The 20,047-nt window shown below is 48.7% G+C and overlaps 1 protein-coding gene across 1 annotated transcript in view; it reads left to right on the forward strand.

Annotated features, from left to right (window-relative positions):
* The first annotated feature begins 13,222 nt into the window (after positions 1 to 13,222).
* LOC118502986 overlaps positions 13,223 to 20,047 on the forward strand; it is a 33,167-nt gene continuing 26,342 nt past the window's right edge. Inside the window, exon 1 of the mRNA XM_036035778.1 lies at positions 13,223 to 14,664. Coding sequence (XP_035891671.1) covers positions 14,562 to 14,664 — 103 coding nt within the window. The 5' untranslated portion in view covers positions 13,223 to 14,561. The remainder of the gene's footprint in view (positions 14,665 to 20,047) is intronic.

A 20,047-nucleotide genomic window follows, 5' to 3' on the forward strand; every position in this document is an offset into this window, starting at 1 on the left:
AATCGGCCGTAACGTCGGTGCCGAAAAATTGTAGTATAATTAGCAACCATTATGCCGTCATTTGTTCCGGTGCCGGAAATTTCCATTGTCCTTTCATGCGTCTTGAAGGGCTAGCGCAAAAGGATCTGGCTCTATTTTTCCCTCGAGCGCTTAAAGGTGTAGAGCTCCGATAGAAATAGTTGGAGCCGACCGATGAAACCCCTTTCTGTCTGGTAGGACGTTTGCGTTCAAAACATTCCTCGTGGTTGGCGAGCGAAATGCGTCCTAAAACATGTGCCTATAGTTCTATTGCTTCGAACGGAACTGCCATCGATGGGAAATGCTGCCACTTTGGAGGCGTACGTTAAAGGAATGCTCGATCGGAAACGGGCACTTCCTTGGACGAATAAAAACCAACGCCTTCAGCCTTCTTTGCCTTCAACCCCTAGTCATTCAAACCGATCGGCTCAATCTGATCGAAGTGCTCACACGGTGGGGCAACGACGTAGAGAGAGAGAGAGAGAGATGAAGGAGGTGCACGAGTGGCAATTTTCGGTGGTTGAGAAGTTGAAGAAAACTGCCTGCACTCAAAGCCACGAAAAACCCCCTAACAATGCACACTCACACGCACGGACCAAATTATTCGTTTCCTTTCTGCGCCAAAAACCCTCGCAACGCAGCACACGTCCACTCGTTGGGCCGTGCGCATTTGCGGAGGCGTGTAAGTTGGCCGTGGCTCCCGGCACGGCATTAGAATCTTCCGTTCCGTGTGCGCTTCCTGTGCGCTTCTAATCGACCGGTGGCCGATCCAGCGGGCGCGTAATTTTCTCATCTAAAAGCTCAGAAATTAAGGCTCCCCAAAAGTTGCCCGGGAAGAGGAGCCGTAGCCAATTTTTTTGTGGGGGGGAGGGGAATAACGGCGAGCGGATGAAGTCTGTGGAGGACGAGCGAGAGAAGCTATAAAACGTAGGCAAAAGCAAACAATTTTATCATTAAACATCATCATCGGACCTGCTGCTGAAATGGTGCGCACATTGCGCAATTTTGCGATCTTCGCGAAGTGAAGTGCCTGTTGCGGAGAGGTCACTTCCGCTCCGGGAGCAGACAGCAACCAGATGATTAAATCAATCAACACCGACACCCTCGAATGCGGCCACCGTTCCCTCCCGGTTGGGCCCTACCGGACGGGCAGATTGTTTGACTTTCCCATGACACTACCGATACGGCCGTGTACACGATCGCGCTGATGATCACCTTCCAGAGCATGTACGGGAGCTAATAATCACTCACCAGATCGCTGCGGTGATGCTGTGCGACCCAGGTACACGCGCTCGATGGCACTAGAACTCCACGCCTCTCTTCACCGGCTCTTGAGGGGACCTGTCCTTGTACCGGGGACCTGCTTTCAGCAGTTGTCGAAATAATGAGCACTAAACGTTCTGTGTAAATAAGGCGCTTTTTTACCTTCCCTGGTACGATGACGTGTCCGCTTGCCTGGAGCACCCCACCCGAAACCGATTCCTATCGCCCGTATCGTGTGTTGGTGCGCTTGTTCTGTTTAATTATTTGTTAAAACTACAAACGACTTCATTTAGGGTGTGCGGGGCAACTGCCCCAGAGTTGCGGTTCCATTCCATAATTCCGAACCCACCCACCGACGAATGCTCATACATCGCTCCACGCTGTCTGCAGCGCGCAGCGTAAGGGAACGGGAACGGGCATGATGTTTCAATTTTTACTCCAAACCCTTCCCAACTCAACCGAGTCCCAGGAAACACAGCTAACGGAGAACGGAATTCCCACCCAAAAAGGCGCACACACACATCAAGTCGGCAGCATCATCTGAAGGCGCATACCTTCTTCTAGCCAGACAACGAGCCAGGCCAACGCGTACATTCATCTTCTCTATTCTAAACGGCGGAATAGACTAATTTGGAGCGTTTTTGGGGCCTCACATTTGGTGCTGTTCCGTGTTCCTCCTAACGCTGCTGCCTAAAGACATCCAACTCCAACTTCAAACCCACAATGCATCGGTGTTTGCCTTTTGGTTTGTCCCTCTGCATCCTCCTCCCGAGAGCGGCCATGTGCTCCTCGAGGTACATACATGTTTTCTGGGGTGAGTTTTATGATGGAGCAGTTACGACGGATCAAACTTTATATCATCCTTCTTGTGTTGCTTGTCTGGTTGGCATGGCTAGGCAGTGGTTCCGTTTGCTTATCGACCGTGTAGATCTAACCGTTGACTACTCCAAGCTCATGTGCTATTTTCGGCAGCACTGTGATTGTGTTGAGTTGCGAGCTGGAGTCACTAAACGAAAACTTCAATGGGAACCCATAACATCGGTCATTTAGTTCTGAAATGATTTCTAACCCCCAAAATAACAATTATTTTTGCTTTATTCGCACCAAACGTCTGCAGCTGTAATTGTGACAGTGGCTAGTTGAACCGAACGTCATGATTCGGTACCGACACCGCCTCACAGCTATGGCGCGTGTTGTATCAAGATAAAAAGGTATAATTTCTTCATTTTTCCCACCTGTTTTCCCCACCTCAAGACGCTAAATTCTCCAGCGCTCGTTTGATCAAAATTACGCCTGACAAAACGTCCGTCCCGTACATCCTTCAAATTATTTTAATTATCCACCTTAGCTGACATCCGGAACTGATCGCGATAAGAACCACACATCCTCCCTTTTTTGGGGCGCGGCATAATCGTCACCATAATTGCTGTCCCCTCTTTCAGATCGGCACGATCGGTCGTCCGTGTTCTTCAAAGGTTCGCGTTCCAATTATCCTGCCCGCGTTTTCTACTGCTAGACTTGAAAGGAAGCAACCGATCGTTCTTCCGCCTTGATTCTTGCTGATCACGCATAGGGCCACGCAGATTTTGCATCCACCGGAACGCGCGGGTCTTCCATTTTTACGTCGCGCCACCGTGGTCCGATTGGACACAAAAGTGGTCATTTTGTGGTGGTGTCTTTCACGCTCATCAAACAGTTAGGCTGAATAGGCAGTGGAGACTCTTTTCCCACCGATCAGCAGAGGGCACAGGACGATCGGGTATACGAAGAGTGGGAGATTAGAATTTTAGAACCCCCACAAAAAAAAGCCGGAAGCGAGAAAAGCGCGAGAAAGCACGTAGTACACAAGAATTAGCCAGCCACCGCAGTGCCTGTGTGTGCTGCCGCCGGGATAGACCTCTCAGAACCCACATACCAGTCCGAGCAGCATGTTCCAGAACCATGTAATTGCTTCGCGGTGGCCGTCGACAGACCTAATGACGCACAATCTTCCCAGAACGCTGTACCGGAATCTCCAATCAAATGATCCCAGACTGCACGGATCGCTCTCTCTCTCTCTCCCTCACACCATGATCAAATTCCATCTAATTACCGTCCCAAAATTGGATAATGTATTCATTGCGTTACCTCCGTGTGACGGTTTACGACGGTCCGCTCGGCAGAAGAATCGATACGGCACGAAGAAATGCTGGAAAATGTACATTTTTGCCCGTCCCAAGATGGCACCGTAGCTGCTGCGAACGGATTTTCCGTGAATGTCATGCAGCTTTCGGGGTCGTTCGCCCCCCCCCCGAAACTTTGAAGCGATTGAGTGGCACCACACACAGAATTCACTCACCCGCACTTCCATTCAGGAACGATCCTTTTATTGTTCCGAACTGTTGTTGGAGAACGTGTTCTCCGTCAATTCATCCCACGCACAAATACCTGAGGTTTTCAGTGTTTCTCACTGCTTTGTTTCCTTCTCACTCATGCTTGCGCAGCCACACATTCACCATAGGTCGTCCGTGTCCTGGAGCTAGGTGTGTGTGTGATTCAATTTCTCAAACCATTCCGTTCGCACCGATCAGCGTCTGCGTCGGGAACGATTCCTTTCGTCCATCATTATTCCGGTGACATTATCAAGGGGCACGTACCGTTCCGCCGCAACAGTGTCGCAACGTGCTGCGACAAGGCCTCATAAAACGGACTCGTCTGCGAGGAGAACAATAACGATCAGCATACACCGCCCTTTCCCCGGGTGCCCGGACCCTCGCAAGTCGCTCCTCCTTGGTAGCACTGATCGGTATGCTGATGATAAGAAATCTCGTACCCATCACGATGTGGCGTGTGTTCTCGTTGCACCGGTAGCCCAGTTCGGTGTGGTTGCAGGCTAGGTGTGATGATGAATCACGTCTGCTCCGGACGCGGTCTCGCTGCACTTTCGACGCACTCGACGCGATTCCCGATCGAGCAGTCGTGATAAAATTCCCCAAAATACAGGGGAAATAACTATGCAACCAAAAACGGGCGTTCAGTTCGGTTTGTCGCCTCCGTCCACCAACTCTCGGGCGCCATTTTTTCGGGTATTTTGAGCCTGCATCGTACGCGATGGATTATATTATTCTTTCTGATTTGATTCCACTCGCCCGGCATTGTTTCGTGGACTGTTTTTTTTTTAGTATTGTTCCCATCTTCCCAGCATCCTTTCAGTGTTCTCAGTCCTTTGCACAGGCAACAATCGACAGCAATCCGAACAACAGCATCCTAACCATGGTTAGTGCGACAATCAAAAAAGGGATTGCTTTTTTATTCTCGCCTCCTTCCAACGTGAAGGATTAACGGGCAAACTTTAAGTCACCATGCTCCGACGGTTTGGCGGATGGAAAATGGAAGATATTTGGCGGCGATAAGACACGTTCGACACAAACGAACGAAGACAAAAAAATAAACACCCCGGCTGATGGGAACAAGGGGATTTGTTTGGAAATGATGTTTCCGGTTCTATTTTAACGGTCACCAATAATCCAATCTCGGTTAATACCCACAACGCTTACGTGTGGTTCTGAGTTCGAAGAAGAAATGTCTCAATCGTGTTGAGAAAAAATATGATTATTGTTACATGTGTACACTTTGTGCGTGTCCGTGACGCATTTAGGTGTTTGGCAGTGCTCGTTTATTCATACATAATATGATTATCCCACTGCTACGTATAGCATTTGGTGGGACTAGAAATATATTGTTTACTGTGAGTTAATATCACATTCTCAACGACTCTCTTCATCTTCAGATATCTCTATCGTCGACTTCTGAATAGTTTGAAGCCGAGTTATGGCCAGAATAAACCGAAGTAGAGATGTTGGCAAGTCACACAACTCTGGAAGCCGAAATGCATCTGGAGATATTTCTTATATTCAAACGATCCTAAAACACCACACATTTTTGATATTATTGAGAGCAAAAACTCCTTAAAAACTCCCATTTCAACTGTGCAATTGTAACAGAAAAAACCCCCAATCAAATCACAATCACACGATATCATCACATCCCAGACAATATTCACTTCGAACACCACTTCGACGGGATAGTTCCGACATGTCAGGCCTCGCTTTGTTCGTCAGCTCAGGAAAAAAAGCATGCACACACACGCACTCACAACAGTCTCACTCACACTTTTTTGCCCATAACTACGTGACTTGTGTTGAAAATTAGCTCAACCAATGCGGCCATATCTCTAGCGGCGCGTCTGCAAAATGTCCCAACCGTCCCAGACAACCCAGCCGCATTCTTGAGCTTCTTCAACGAGCCCACGGTCGGTGCTGTTTTTTTTTTGCACAAAACATTGCACAAACCCAGAAGAAGAAAAAAAAGCAGAACATTAAAAAACAACACAACGTGCGTTATTTTATGTTCGAGCATGGGGTTCTCATGAAATTCACTTCCACTTCAAAGTTTTGTCCGTGCCAACGAGCGCCCGGGTGCAGCTCCCTAAACACCTCAATCGCCCTGCCATCACAATAGAGATCCGAGAGCATCCGAATTTTCGCCGAATTTTCGGAAGAAAGACAACCCGGTGGCATAGTGTTTCCTTGTGTATGGCTCCGGTTCCACCACTCGATCGTGTATGTCCGCTTGGCCCTTTGCTGAGATGCTGCTTTGCCCTGTGTCGGTCGGTTACACGGATGATGTTGATGGTGGTGGTGGTCGTTTTTACTTTCATATTAATCTCTTTAGCACTTCCCTTTGTTGAGCTGCTTCCTTCGGGTCTGGAAAAAAAAAGAAAGAACGAAAAAAAAACGCTCCCAAAAGCCCTCGGTTGCCGACTCGCACCGGAGCCCAAGTGCATCGGAACCGAAGGAACGCCATCTCCTCAAACAATGGGATGGCTGCTGGCCGACGTCGGTACGGGTAAATAAACAGAAAATATGAAAATTAAAAAATAACACCAATCGACCGCATCGAAGGGATGCGATGCGGAGACTGTAGTTACCTGGGACGGCCAGGATGCCCAGCAGGACAGCGTTCGGCTGTATGGTTCCGGAGCTTTCCACAAGTTGGTGCGGTATTTGTGTTTGTCTCCATTACTGATTAAATAATGCTCGGCTATCGGGTTCTCGATTCCCGGTTGGTTCGCCAGCACTCGAACGCGTTTGTTTGCGTTGCTCCTCGCGGTAGGCTCACATCATTAGTTCTCACCCGAATCCGTGTCACGCCGGACATCAGGATGTTGACTGACTGGCTCTCACAGACGAAAAAAAAACTCCTCTCGTCGCTCCGATGCAATGTTCGCTGGACACCGGCAGCTTGTGAGTGCAGTCATGCGAAACGGATCTTCCAACCGAGCACCAAGGAGCAAAGGGTCCGGCCAGATCGTTTGCGATGTTTGATCAACAAGCCACCGTAAGCTGGGTTCTGGTCACTTGCACCGGAGTAAGTCGATCCATCCTCACCAGCGTGTAAGACGCTTATAATGAACTGATTACAAAACAAGCAGCATTATTTGGCAAACTCTTTGCCGACACCCGATCCTGCTCAGGACCGTGCCCAAGCATTGACCGTAGGTAGGTAGGTAGCTATATTGATTAACTTGTTCTACTTGGGAAGTAGCGGATAAGCTGCTAGACCGGCAGTGCTAAAGAAGAAACAATAAAAACTCACCCCTAAACACACACACACGTTCGCGCTGGACACAACAACAGATCAGTCCGATAAGTACGAAATAGCCTATAGCCAACAGCCAATAATCCTCTTTTACCAATGCCCGCACACCCGCCACCGGCCAAGCTGGTAAGGCATCGGTCCAACAACAAAACCCCTAAACGCGCCGAGAATGTAGGAGGGCAAAAACAATTAAAATCTTCAACCGGCCCGGTGTTGCTTTGCGGTAGGGCGAGGCGAAACGACCCCGGGTCGCTCGATGACAACCTTAAATGGTGGAAGATCATCATCATCATCATCATCGGTCGTTTTTCGGCTGACCCCTGTGCCGTGGTGGAGAACCCGGGGGCCAATGTTTTGCCGGTCGTATGCTGTACGACGCGTCGTTTATGCTTCTGTGGCACTAGACATACCTGGCCGGACGCCGGGCATTTCCTTTTGGACGTTCTTTATTCTTCTCCCCCCGAGGGTCATAAACAGTGCGATGGAGCTTACGCGGTCAAGAATCGGACTACAGTGGAGGATGAATTTGGCTACGTCTACTCTTAGTTCTTGCAGAAATTAGGTTGTTAGCCCCATAAGAGGTACTAAGGGTTTCTGAAAGCGATGAGATTGCTATTAGAATATTTATCCGGAAACGTCATGCTTCAGGATAGCATTTTAATTAGACGACTAATCAATGCATATTTATTACATTCTACAACTTTAAATCTGTAATTGCCGGATAAAGCCATTAATTGAATTCTTCGCACCGATGCCCTCACATCGTTCATCACTGTGTGTACTGTGGTGGAGCCAGACGAACCAAAGGCCCAAAAGGTAGAGTGGAACAATTTCTACTTCGAATTCCTCGAACCTCGAAAAAAACATACCACCACCCTCCTCCTCTCCAGCACTAGCGATCTCAACCAGATCTAAGCTCAAAGAAGACCTGCAAAACGCAAGCTTAAACACGTCGTTCTAGTCCAACATTCTACCCCATCCTCTACAGACTTTCCGCTCCTTCCAAACGCCCGTATAAAGTCATCAGGGTGTGTATGCGACACGTTCTTTCCGTACGATGAGCCAATAAATGGTCCGGTTTCTTCTATCGGTCCCTTGGGTAACGAAGAAAATCACTCAATTCTACCCGCTTCGGCAACCTCTGCCCAACCAGCTCCAGTGAAGCCATTTCGCGAGACAAGGTGATGATGCACGGAATGTGATAGTTTAGCCCGAGAGTTCGATTTCTCGGTGTGTGGTTTCCGTTCGCCGTGGAACCCGGGTGGAACCGGAGCAAAGACAAACATTAAATGAAAATAAAAAACAACCTCCATCTCCAGTCTCAGTCCGGTGGATCGCAAAGATGCATATTTTGCACCCTAAGCGACGGTGTGCAGTTCACGCTTCTCGCCGGTCTTCTATGCTCCAGACATGTCACCCCCAGTACCTCCACCGATTTCCGTTTGCGTTCTCCCGTTTTTGGCAAATCTTTTTCGCCACGAACGCAAAGCCTGCCCGAAGACCGGTCGCATTCCGATTGGTTTGTCACCGTTTAGCCCTAGCCCGGGAGTCAAGCCACTTAACATTAATTGATCGAATTCCTTGAACTCAACCCCATCCCCGCGGTGCGAAGCAGGGGGGAAAGAGAGAGAGAGACGGAGAGAGGGTGAAATTGACAAGCGCAGTGAATATCAACCTGACCTCGACAACACTCGCCGGGCAGCACGGCACCGTTTATCTAATCTTACGTCAACCTGCGTCCAGGGAAACCTTGGCCGGTTCCTCCGTAGAATTGGACAAGCCGGAAAGGCTCGGTCGAGAGATAAGAAAAATGGGCTTCGACCGAGCAAAAAAGTAACACTCCCGGGTCGACAGGAAGTGCGTTTCAAACCTCCCTCGGGGGGACATATATTTGCTCTGCCCGTCCGTCGTTCAGCCTCCGCCGCAATCACGGACCGGAGCGCAATGCTAGCAAATGAAGTCAACACCACCACCATTACCTGCTATCCGCACCTTTCTCAGCTATGAAGTTGGCGGAAGACACTCGAGCAGAAGTACCTAAACTGTCGGCTCAAGAAGTGTTGCCACGCACCAGCAACAACCATTCAACAACTAGCCGAGCCGGGCCAATATCTTGCAAGCCGCGCTATTGGTTGAGACCGTGCCGGATCCGTCCGCCCGCTTGATGATGTTGATTTTTACTCGAACGCAAAATCAATCAACCGGCGTCAGTCGAGCGCGACTGCGGTATCGGAAAAAGGTGCGGCGAAATGTGGCACGGTGTCGAGTCATCGTGTCGTATGTGTGTGTGTGGTGGAACGATCGCGGCCCAGCAGAATGATGCAATTTGCATACATTTCTCAGAGGACTGCTCACTTCCGTCCCAAGAAAGCTGCAATGTCGACGGCCAGAGATGCGTCGCGCGAGGTTTATGTGTGATGTGTTCTAGCGATGATTACTTCGTTTGATTTATTTCTCGTTTCTCGTCTTGTGTTTCGTTCCGTTTCTTAAATAAGCCGACCGCGCGTTACCTGCCCGGTCCTGAACGGGGATGGTTCATCCCTTGTGTAGCCCTTCTCCGATATCTTGATGGGATCTAACAAACACATTCACAGGCTCGAAAAGCAGCAAACAACACACATCCACACACAGGTAAAGCACAGGCCCAGCACATCTTCCGAAGCGTCGACCTTCGGCGTCGGCCACCTTCCGGACCGTTTTCTTCCGATCGTAAAGAGCGCACCGCACAGCAGGTTGCAAAACATGGGAAACAACATCACCTCCCGGGTCCAATATTACCAGGAAATGGAGAGACAAAAATAAAACCGAACACCGATCTCGGAACCACCGCCAATCCCCTCGGGGGCCACCGCAGCCGCCGAGTTCTTCGGTCGGACGGGACAAAGCTGGGAAGCATCAGAACCAGAACGAAACCGAGAAAAGGAAAGAGATCGTTCTACTCTTGCCTCTTGCACGTCCTCCTGGTGTTGGTGGTGGACACGGTAATACACGGTGACCGTTCCGGATAGAGAGAGCGAACCGTGCATTTATGCTTGGCAGGATTTGCTTTCTTTCGCCTGCCTCCGGTATTTAATTTCGTGTAGTGCTTTTAAAAGCGCTAACCTGCGCCAACGTACAATGCATGTGTGCCTATGGTAAATGGAACTTGTCGTTAGGCCATTGTGCGGTAAGTGAAATTTGATCTCGAGCATAGAAATAATTGGATGAAAGCTTTACGCGGCCGAGCGACCCGGAACCTTAAATGGGTTATTAGTTATTAAAACGATTCGCAAGATACGCAGTTTTTCATCTCGTGGAGGTAGATAAAAGTGATTAAAAGTGTGTCCTAAACAGGTTGAAAACTAATTATCTGTACAATGTTGGGATGTACATGTGCGCTAGAATCGCATACGAAGTACTCGATAGACATTCTTTGCAGAAGCTGACAGATTGATCGATGCGGTGTTGGAATGCAGAGATCAGTCCACAGAACTCCAAGTTGTGTAATTTATACATTCTCGATCTTAGTTTGCCTGGTTTCTGTGAGTATTGGTTCAATTAACCTTCTTCCTGGTCTAACGACCTCTTAGGACATACCTGCCATTTCTGGTTGGCAGAGTCACTCCTCACTACGGCTGACTATAGTTCATTTATTAGATCGTTTTGATACTCTAAAGGCTGTCAAATACTCTAATAATTTTAATTGGACTCAGAGCCTGCTTGGGACATCCAATAACCCCTCCATAAAGCTGCGTAAGCCACAACTTGTCGTCAGGTATTATCTGTGCATTTCTGTATCAAAAAACCCCTCAACCATCCAGGCTAATGCATTCCGGAATTGGATAATCTTTTAAAACAGACAATCATTAATAGTCGTCGCAATTCAAATCACTTGTATCTTGTGCCCCAGCTGGCGTAGCGTGCCACACCGGGCGAAAGCATTCCCAAACCATTTCTGGTTACCCACTCACGCTGGTACGATTATGTTTTCCGAGGATTATTGCTGTCCGATTTGACTAAGCACTGACGAGTGAAAATACGGACACGAATGCAGCAACAGCCGGTGACTTTCGAGCCGTTTGAGCTGGGCCTGCACCGCACTCTGCCACTCTAATACCATTTAGATGAGTTTGACTAATCCTGGCACCGGATCGGTAATCGCTCGACGATATTGTGTGGTTCGAGGGCTGCCAGCCCGCATCGTTCGGATTCCACCGGCCGTCAGCAGCAACCTGCCCGTCAGCAACAACACAACACAACCGGTCCGGTGATGCATGCACGCGCATGTGTTTGTGCGTCTCACAAACCACACCGAAACGGTGCGTGGTAAGGTATGAATGAATGAATGGAACATAAACCCCACGACCCTGACGGGCGGACGAATGGATAGGGCGGGAACACTACAACTGCGTCAGCATAAGTTAAGGGTTCGGCCCTGAGACGGAAAGCTTTGCGTACGCGAGAGCCAAAAAAGAACACACAGAAGACCCACACACACACACACACAGACATAGAACGCATGCAAACCGTTGCTCTTTGAGGAGCAGTTGCAATTCATGCATTTTGTTGTATTTCATTTAATGATTATAAGTACTTTTTTATTCACTACCCAGTTTTATCTGGTGTTGATCAAGAGATTCTCGATGATCCCGTTCTAGAGATGATCGCCAAAAAACAAACGGCAGTTACTCGAATTCGAGCTGAACTCGCAACATCCGGTGGTATAAACCTGTGCGGTAGGAAAGTTCAAAATACCTTTCATTCATTAGTTTGCCATCCATTTCGACGTCGTACCCGTCCGTCCGCTCGTTGGCTTTCCTCCCCGTCCTTCTATGCTGCGCGACCGGCCGCACACGCATTCCGGTTCGTTCATTCTTGAACGGAACGGAAGAAAGGGAAACGAGCGAAAAGAAACATCAGCCCAAAAGAAACGGCCACTACGAGGCACAACAAAACCCACGGTATGCTTAAGAGCACCGAGAGTAAGAGAGAGAGAGCCATGGAGAGTGAGCCCTTAAAAGCCTTACGGTGGCCAGTGGTAAGCAAGCTTACTTAGTGATGTGTTACAACATATTTACTTTTTATTTTTATAAATAATCATTCATATGATAATAGTGAATAAGACGAAAAAAACGAATCAACAAGAGAAAAAAAATCTGAAGAAAAATTTCCCAACGAACCCCTTTCTTCTTCTTGTCCTCTGATGCTACAACCCCGTGAAGTGGAAGACCTTGACCTGTAATTTCTTGCTTTCCTGACTTAAATTACCCTTAGTTGGACATTGATTTTGATACCGGTCTCTTCGTGTTAGAAACTGGTGCCATTATCAACTACACGAGCGGGCTGCTTTTATTTAACTAAGTCCAATTTTATAAAAAAAAAACTCAATATCAGCTTTAACGATTTCTTTTAAGGTGGACAACGTCTTGAAGCGACTTGTAGTTAAACAACTTGGGTCATAATAGCTTATCTGCTTTATAGTAATATTTTTTACCATATAAAATAATAATCACAACCTACCACTTGACTCGTATCAAACCGAGTAACCTATGGTAGGAGATCGTTATGCCAATTCAAATCAAGATTTAACATTGCCAGAAGCAAGTTTTGCTTACCGATTACATTCTCTGCTATTTCGAGGCGTATTTCATTTAATTACTTAATGAACTGGTCCGCCTTGCAGTACGGCCAGGTCCTTCTATTGGAATGGAAAATCGATCTGCTTATGGGCGAAACTCAGTAAAATATTTTAAAGCTAAGTCTTAAAAGCAACAATACGGTGTCTGATCGTAATAATAAATAAATAATAAAATAATGAGTCTTTAAAGCTCCATTAAAAAACCATCGAATACTGCGTTGTTTCGGGTTGGTGCAATTCTACTAAAAACTGTTTGAATTATGATTTAAAAGTGAGACATTTTTTGCAATATGAGCCGTTCTATTAGATTGAGAAAAGCTTAAGTTTAGCTTGAAAACAATGGTATGCTATTACTTAATTGTTAAAAACCAATGTAAAATCGCTATATTTTTAAATTAAAAATAGAATATTGCCTTTTTCAGCTCTTTTCAACGTTAAGATGTTAAGAAATCATTAAATATAAATCTTACAACGCAATGCATTGAGATATAATACTCCAAAACATTTTTAATATAATGAGCCAATTTTTTCTCATTTTCTACTTAAATTTAAAAACAACATTTTACATCAATTACATCAATTTACACCATACCATTTAAATCTCAACGCGTCTAGTTTGCCGTCCACTGGCCGAGACGAAGAAGAGTGCAGGCAGATACGGGAAAAAGGTAATAAAAAAACAAACCCAAACCTGCAGCCCGACCTCCCTGAAGCACCAGCAGCAGCGGCAGCAGCAGGGAAGCCACAGCAGATCCGACCCGGCACAACCAACCAGTTTGAAGAAACACGTCGACGAAGACGGTCGACCGCTCAGACCGCTATTTCGCGCATTCGCGATTCCCTACTCCAACATTTTTGCGATCGCGGCTACTTACGCGTGCAAGTTCGCTGCTCAACACGCGACCGAACCGATCCGATTGCCCATTATTGATCACCGCACACCGCAGTGAGTGGCCTCCAGTGGCGTGCGCGTATAGTTGGCTGTGTGTGTGCATGTGTGTCTGTTCGTTCAATTTCATTCAATCTTGATCGCGAGTGTTTTGCGCGAAGGTTTTCATTCATCACGCCTGCTTAGTCATTTTCGGGAAGCGGCCACGATATCGCGAGTGCTGTGTTGCGATAGTGATCGCGAAAACACCGTTTTCGCAAACCGTGTATGTTAGGAGTGAATTTTCCAGTGATCTCATCCAGCGTGTTCGGGGGTGCTTACGAAAGCTTTCCCGGTGCTTACTCCCGGTGTGTGCCTACGTGTGCGAGTGTTTGTGTAGGGTGAAAAGATTTAATTGAAAATCATTCAACATCAGCAAGATTATCGTGTGCGAGTGATTTTGTGACCGGTGTCTATGAATGTTCCAGCCCCGGAAACGGTCGCTTGCCTTATCCGCGTTCTATCGCAACTTCAAAGCAACGGCTAAACTTTAGTGCTGCTTCCTCACGCCATTCGCCACCTCGTTTGGAGCCGTCTTTACCGCAAACAAAAGCAACCCTCCCAAATACGGAACCACGAAAATGTATCATTTAATGAGATTTCCTTAATTTATGGATTAGAAAAGTCAATTGTTCGGTAGGTTTAGCCCGTCGACAACCATCTCACAGCGCATTGACGTTTTTTCTCCCGGGGGTTTGCTGGAACAGCGTTGTGGGTCTCCGGATTCTCCGGTTCGCATTTCGGTTCGCTGGTGGCGTCTTGTATCGTGCGGAGTGGAATTTTCGAATGTGTACCACCGTTTCCCGTGCTCCGTTTCCGCCCGAAACCGAAGGCACCGCACCGGCCAGGGGTGCGGTGAATGGCGTGCAGCCATAAAAATTGTGAAAAGCTCATTAAAACAAAAAGCTTGCCGCGGACAAAAAAGTTGCGCCGCGCGCGGAAGCCGTCGCGGAGGGTCGCCCTCGGCAGGAAGAAAACAACGCCGGGAATCGAACGAACTAGCGAAACAAACGAAAAACCGTGCCCCTTGGGGTGGAAACTGAACTATTCGGCTTCGCTGCGTGCGATAAAAACGCGAATCGAAACCTGCCGAAAATGCTGACCAAGATGCAAAGGAATCACCACCGATCGTGGGGCTTCCCGGTGGAGTCACTGCTGCTGATACTGCTGACGGCGCTCAGCTTCGCCGTGCGTTCATGTAAGTATCTCTGCCCCATCCATCCCATTGATCACGCGAGTCGTTCTTCCGGTGATTCCGGTGAGCCTCGGAGGCTACACAAATCATCCGCTTCCGTTTGCCTGCAGTAGCTATCGCATCTCGCATCTTCTCCCCAATGGCGCTCGTAATCTCGTGCCACCATCTCAAGGCATTCGAGATGCATAATGCACCGCCGACCGACTGACTCATTACCAACCGACGCGCATTTCATTCATCTCACGCGTCTACTCTGTGCGCTACCTTTCGCAAGCAAAGAAACCTTGCATCCGAATAGTTTGTGATACTAATCATGCACGCCGCGTGGAATGCGTTGCAGTCTCCGTGTTGCGTCAGCCGTGATGACTTGCTCTCTCACATGATTCATGCAGTCCCTCACTCTTGAATGGTGCTTTAGTGCTAAAGGAACTCGCACCTTTTCTCGTCTCTTTTAGGGGGGTTGTAGAAATCCCCCTTTTAAGTTGTACGATCGTCCGGACCAAATATCGTTCGCTCACGCGTGAGCCAGTTATGACGTTTCGCAGCCGCCACCATTTAGCACCTGCACGCTCGAAAGCTTTACCACGATGGCTTTCGGCTAGACATTGGGTTTTGGCGGGGGGGGGGGGGGGTGTGGGAGGGTAGTTATCGCGTTCATGTTCGGGGGAAGGGTTTTGGTGGAGGACAAGATGAACGACAACATCAAAAGGGAAATACGCATTCCACCGGTGCGCTGAGAAAGCTCTAATCTAATCATATGTTTGACATACCGTTTAACGCACAGATGCGCTTCTGGCGGGCGTTCCGTTGAGCGTATCGGGAAAATTGAGCACGTGGGAGTGACGCGACCGGGGAGCTGTGAGCGCTGGAAACGGAAAAGGGCATATGCTAATGTAGGTATGGGGCGGCGGTCTGCAGCGAAATATCAAAGCCACCCGAAAGTAGTCCGCTCTTGAAAGCGCTACCGGCAGCGAGAACGCGAACCACGTTCTAATTCGATTTCGACGACGGGTGCCACCGAACAATGGACAAACGCTATTTCCGGTAGCGAACCCGCGTGATACATTAAACCGACAAAGTGTTTCCCCGTTTGCCGGATACGTTTTGATAAGAGGCGCGATCGTATCCGGGAAGGTATCACTAATAATAATTCTTGCTCGGTTTTAAAGGCAATTTCATCATAAAATTCGCTCTCAAATTCGCTAACATTTTCACTCGATTGTCCCTTAATAAGACGTTACCTGCATTAATTTAAGTTTCTCCGGTCTTAAATCAATTAACGCCTGTATCTCTCCCGCAACGAGTGCTTCTGTCGCGTGACTTCCCGACCACGTCTGGTTTGGGTAAATCAATTTCAACCGACGCGTTATCGTCGGATGCTTTCAATCAATTAAAAGCTACACACACACACATGCTTCCGACACACGGACGGCTATCCTCGAATCACGTTGATATGATTCACACGACCGCCGGCACGTTGTCACTATGTAAATTCGATCCTAAACCGACGTTGCACCGAAAGTAGTTCACCTTCGGGGCATACACGAGAGCTTTCGGGCAAGCAAATGGGCCTTTCTTGAGGCCGCGTGAAAGAAGTGAAAAAGCGTTAGAAGATTGAAGTGACGTCTTACGAACGCCTCCGCACGCTCGTGGAGGTCGGCTCAAGCGATCCGCGGCCGAGAACTGATCGGATCGGGAAACAAACAGACGAAGAAAAAGCAACAGATAAAAATAAATCCTACACGCACCGCACCCGCCATATTCCCGACCCGGCAACAACCGGGTGAAAAGGAATTCATTCCCACGCACCGAAAATTGGAGAATGTCATCCTTTATGCGACAAATGCGATCGATCGCGAAATAAGCGAGACAAACAAAAAACCAAAACAAAAACGAAACACGCACCGCACAGACCTGAATCCGCCGTTCCCAGCCAAGAATGCAGCCAACGGGCTGTGGTCGCATTATGGAAGGAACCATTCTTTTAAGACTTGTTGGAAAGACTTGTTGGTGGTTGGGGAAACGGGCGAGGAGAACCAGAATGGATAAAAAAACACGGCCTATAATAATGCATCTCCATCGCCTTGAACGAACGGACGCAAAAAAACACAACCGGGACGACAATGCGCACCTTGTGCGCCTTATCGCGTTGTCGCACCGCGCAAGGATCGTCGGTGCGCGAACGAAAACCCACGCGGCGACTCGCGCGACAAGCTTTCGAACGTTCGAGCTCATTTATCACACGCCACACCACCGCGCGACAACGCCTCGCTAATGCCGGCGTAACGAGCACAAAAAGAAGGTGGGTGTACAATTCGCAAGGAAGTGGGGACGAAAGCAGGAAGATGCGAGACGAGAGAGGGACACGGAGTCTGGTGCACGCTGGATCAAGAGCCAAACGATCCAAGCTAAGCCGAGGAATCTTGTTTCCCACCCGGATCGAGTCCAATCGGTCGATCGGCCGCTGAGGACCCTCCCGGAGATTCGTTCGGATCGGCGCGTAGGTGTCAAAAGCTTGTGAAGCTGCACCACGTACTGCGCGGTTCGCCAACGGTAGATCAGCGATTGCGACACTCGTGTCGCTCGTTATTACCGCGCTCACCAAAAGCAACCAGGGATTAAGTGAGTGGCAAAGCCAAAACAAAAAGAGTAAATCTTGGTCCCCAACGAGGACCCCAAAAGCTACGCAAAAACCTCCTCAACTTCAAGCAGGTTGCCTTTCTTCGTTAGTATCGTTGTTCTTGCCTGCGCCTGGCCGATATCATTGCGCGAAGTCAACGACGCGGAACCATTATTAGAAATGAAATCACCCACCAAAAAACGGGGCGCGGTGAGATTGGTGGGATCGGACGAATGACAAAAACATAACCCCGCTCAGTAACAACAACACAATCGCTGCCGCACATTCCATTCCCGAATTAAGGGAAACCAGTCACACACACACACAGAGGGTAAAAACAGACCTCGGAATCAGAAGTTTTCTTCGGAACGCCCCGAGCTTTGGTATCGGGGTTTTTTGTTTCCTCTCTGAAGCACTACACGTGCGCGTCCCGCTAATGATTGCCAAAAAAAAACTCCCCTCGAGAGTCCCAATGCGCGTGCTAGATGCGTGCAACCCTGGAGAGCCTCCGGTGGAGCAAAACTTCACCAAAAGCTCACAGATAATGTTGGGCCTCCTCCGTTAATGCCCGACCCGAGGCAGCGGGTGACTATTGTTTCGTTGCAGGTGACAATTACGTGCTCTCTCGATCGATTCATGGGGGTTGGGGTGAAATGACACAACAGCGCCCCTAGAAACACAGTAGCCGGGGTAGGTGGCAGGCGGAATCACAAAACCTAAACCGCGATCATGATCGTGTGTTTGCGTGTTTTGTCGCGGTTTAAGACATTGTCGTCGCCGAGTTTCGATTGTCATTTTCTACCCTGTCTTTCCTCCTGAGGGCAGCTGGCGGAGTCGCGAGGTCCCAAAGTTCGCCTCTTCAAGAGACTTCCGAAGCGAACTTCAAAAGCCAGGTCCAAAAACGGAGATTTGTAGCGTGCGCATTTTTTTGTTGTATCTTCTATTTACTGTTTCTTCAGCCCGGATTCCACGGGTTTTTCGGGGGGCCATTAGAGTCTTGAAGCATTCTCTGGAAGCCTCCCGGGATTTTTTTTGCCTTCATAGTGAAGCTTTTAGGGTGAAGCGTATTACTGTTATTAAATATCATTACGATTAATTTCGCTTATTATTTCATTCTTCACCTACACCGGACGAAAACTGCGGATTACATCCGATCTGATCCGAGCGGGTGAAGCCGATGGGTGAATCCGATTCGTCTCAGGGTGAGCTTTTTTTTCTCTTTATCGTGGGGGGTGTTTTGTAGGGGTCGATTTCAGCACACCATTATGAGCGAAGGGGGGGACGCATTTGCCGCAAGTTTTTTTTCCTCCTGTTGATGCTGGTGCGCCTGGCGAATAAAAAACCAATTCGGTTGCTAATGGGTTGCTTTGGAATGCGCTGTCGATGCGCTTATGGTGTCGGCCACTTGCTACCCGGCGCAGAAGCCGCCCAAGCCTCTTTCAACACCTGGGTCGCTTCCCGCATCCCGGTCATTACCGAATAAAAGCCGCGGTTCCACGCGCGGACGTACTTGGCTTCTTTTGGAATTTTCGGTGCGCTTGAACCTTTGGACAAAAGGGCTTCGCTTTTTTTTCTTCTTTCCCGCTTCCTAAATAACGATAATTTGCCACCGTCACACGGGCCGGTGCCCAATCGACACCCGGCGCACAACGGGTAACCGAATTAGGCACAGTTTTTGGGCCCCTCAGCTCCTCCAGAAAAACCTTGAAACGCTCCCGAAGCGATGCCGGCGACGGTGGATAATTCGGGTGCGACTTAATGATACGCGGACTGGTCGCGACTGATCATGCTCAAGCCTGGTGGTTGGATGATGCATCAGCATCATCACGCTCATCGTCATCATCGGCTCGGGACAACACTGGGCCGCACATTAGTTGCGGTCTTGGCGCGAGATTGATTGAACGCCGCGACTTCCCGAGATTCACATGGGAACGAAGCTTAGGAGAAGCCCTTTGATAGGAGCAGTGGACACAATCTACCGGGCATACCCGGCTTGAGTCCGGGGTGGCTCTCACGTTCCATTCTACGGCCTCGGTTCCATAAATCGAGGGCGCGCTGAACCGAGGGCGAGCCATAACCGATTAAAAAATGCACCCTCCGTTGAGCTGGGGTGGGGTTTTTCGGTTTCGGATACGATTCAGTCGATCCGGTTCTTCGCGGTTCGATTGAGCGCTTCCTTTCCTTTATCTACGCTGCCTAAGCAATAATTAACCCTCAAGAATGTGGCATTCTCGCTGGGAAATAGAGCCGGTGGCTTTAATTCTTTTGATTCTCAAGCTAAGAGATATTCTGCAAAATTAGAATCAAAAATTTATTCTGATATAATTCAACAACAACTATACTTCATGTCAAGACTTCGTTCCAAAAAAAAATCTACCAAGAAAAACACTGTCCAACCCTCAAGGGTTATTCGTCCATTCGACAGACCCTCAGCGGTGTAAGGTTCTAAGGGCTTTTCTCTTTTCTGGTTTCCATTGCCCACCCCTGTCCATGTGGTTATCAGAAGCCGACAAATGAAACCGATCACCTTTCGCCGCTCGTACGCGTGTGGTCCCGGACCGGTCGCGGCGAGATTACCTCCGGTTGGATCGGCTCGTCGATCGTGTGTAGTAGCGCCAGATGCCACCCAGCCAGTGATCAGTGTCGGTGGCGGAAGCCGCCAACGAATCGATCGGTGAGGTGCAGTTGTCGTCCATCCGCCCAGACGAAAACATACAAACGAAAAAGGAAAAGCACTGGAAAACCTGATGTCCGCGTGCGAACCAG

This window comes from Anopheles stephensi, chromosome 2 (assembly GCF_013141755.1).
Source record: "Anopheles stephensi strain Indian chromosome 2, UCI_ANSTEP_V1.0, whole genome shotgun sequence".
In the NCBI taxonomy this organism is placed as follows: domain Eukaryota; kingdom Metazoa; phylum Arthropoda; class Insecta; order Diptera; family Culicidae; genus Anopheles; species Anopheles stephensi.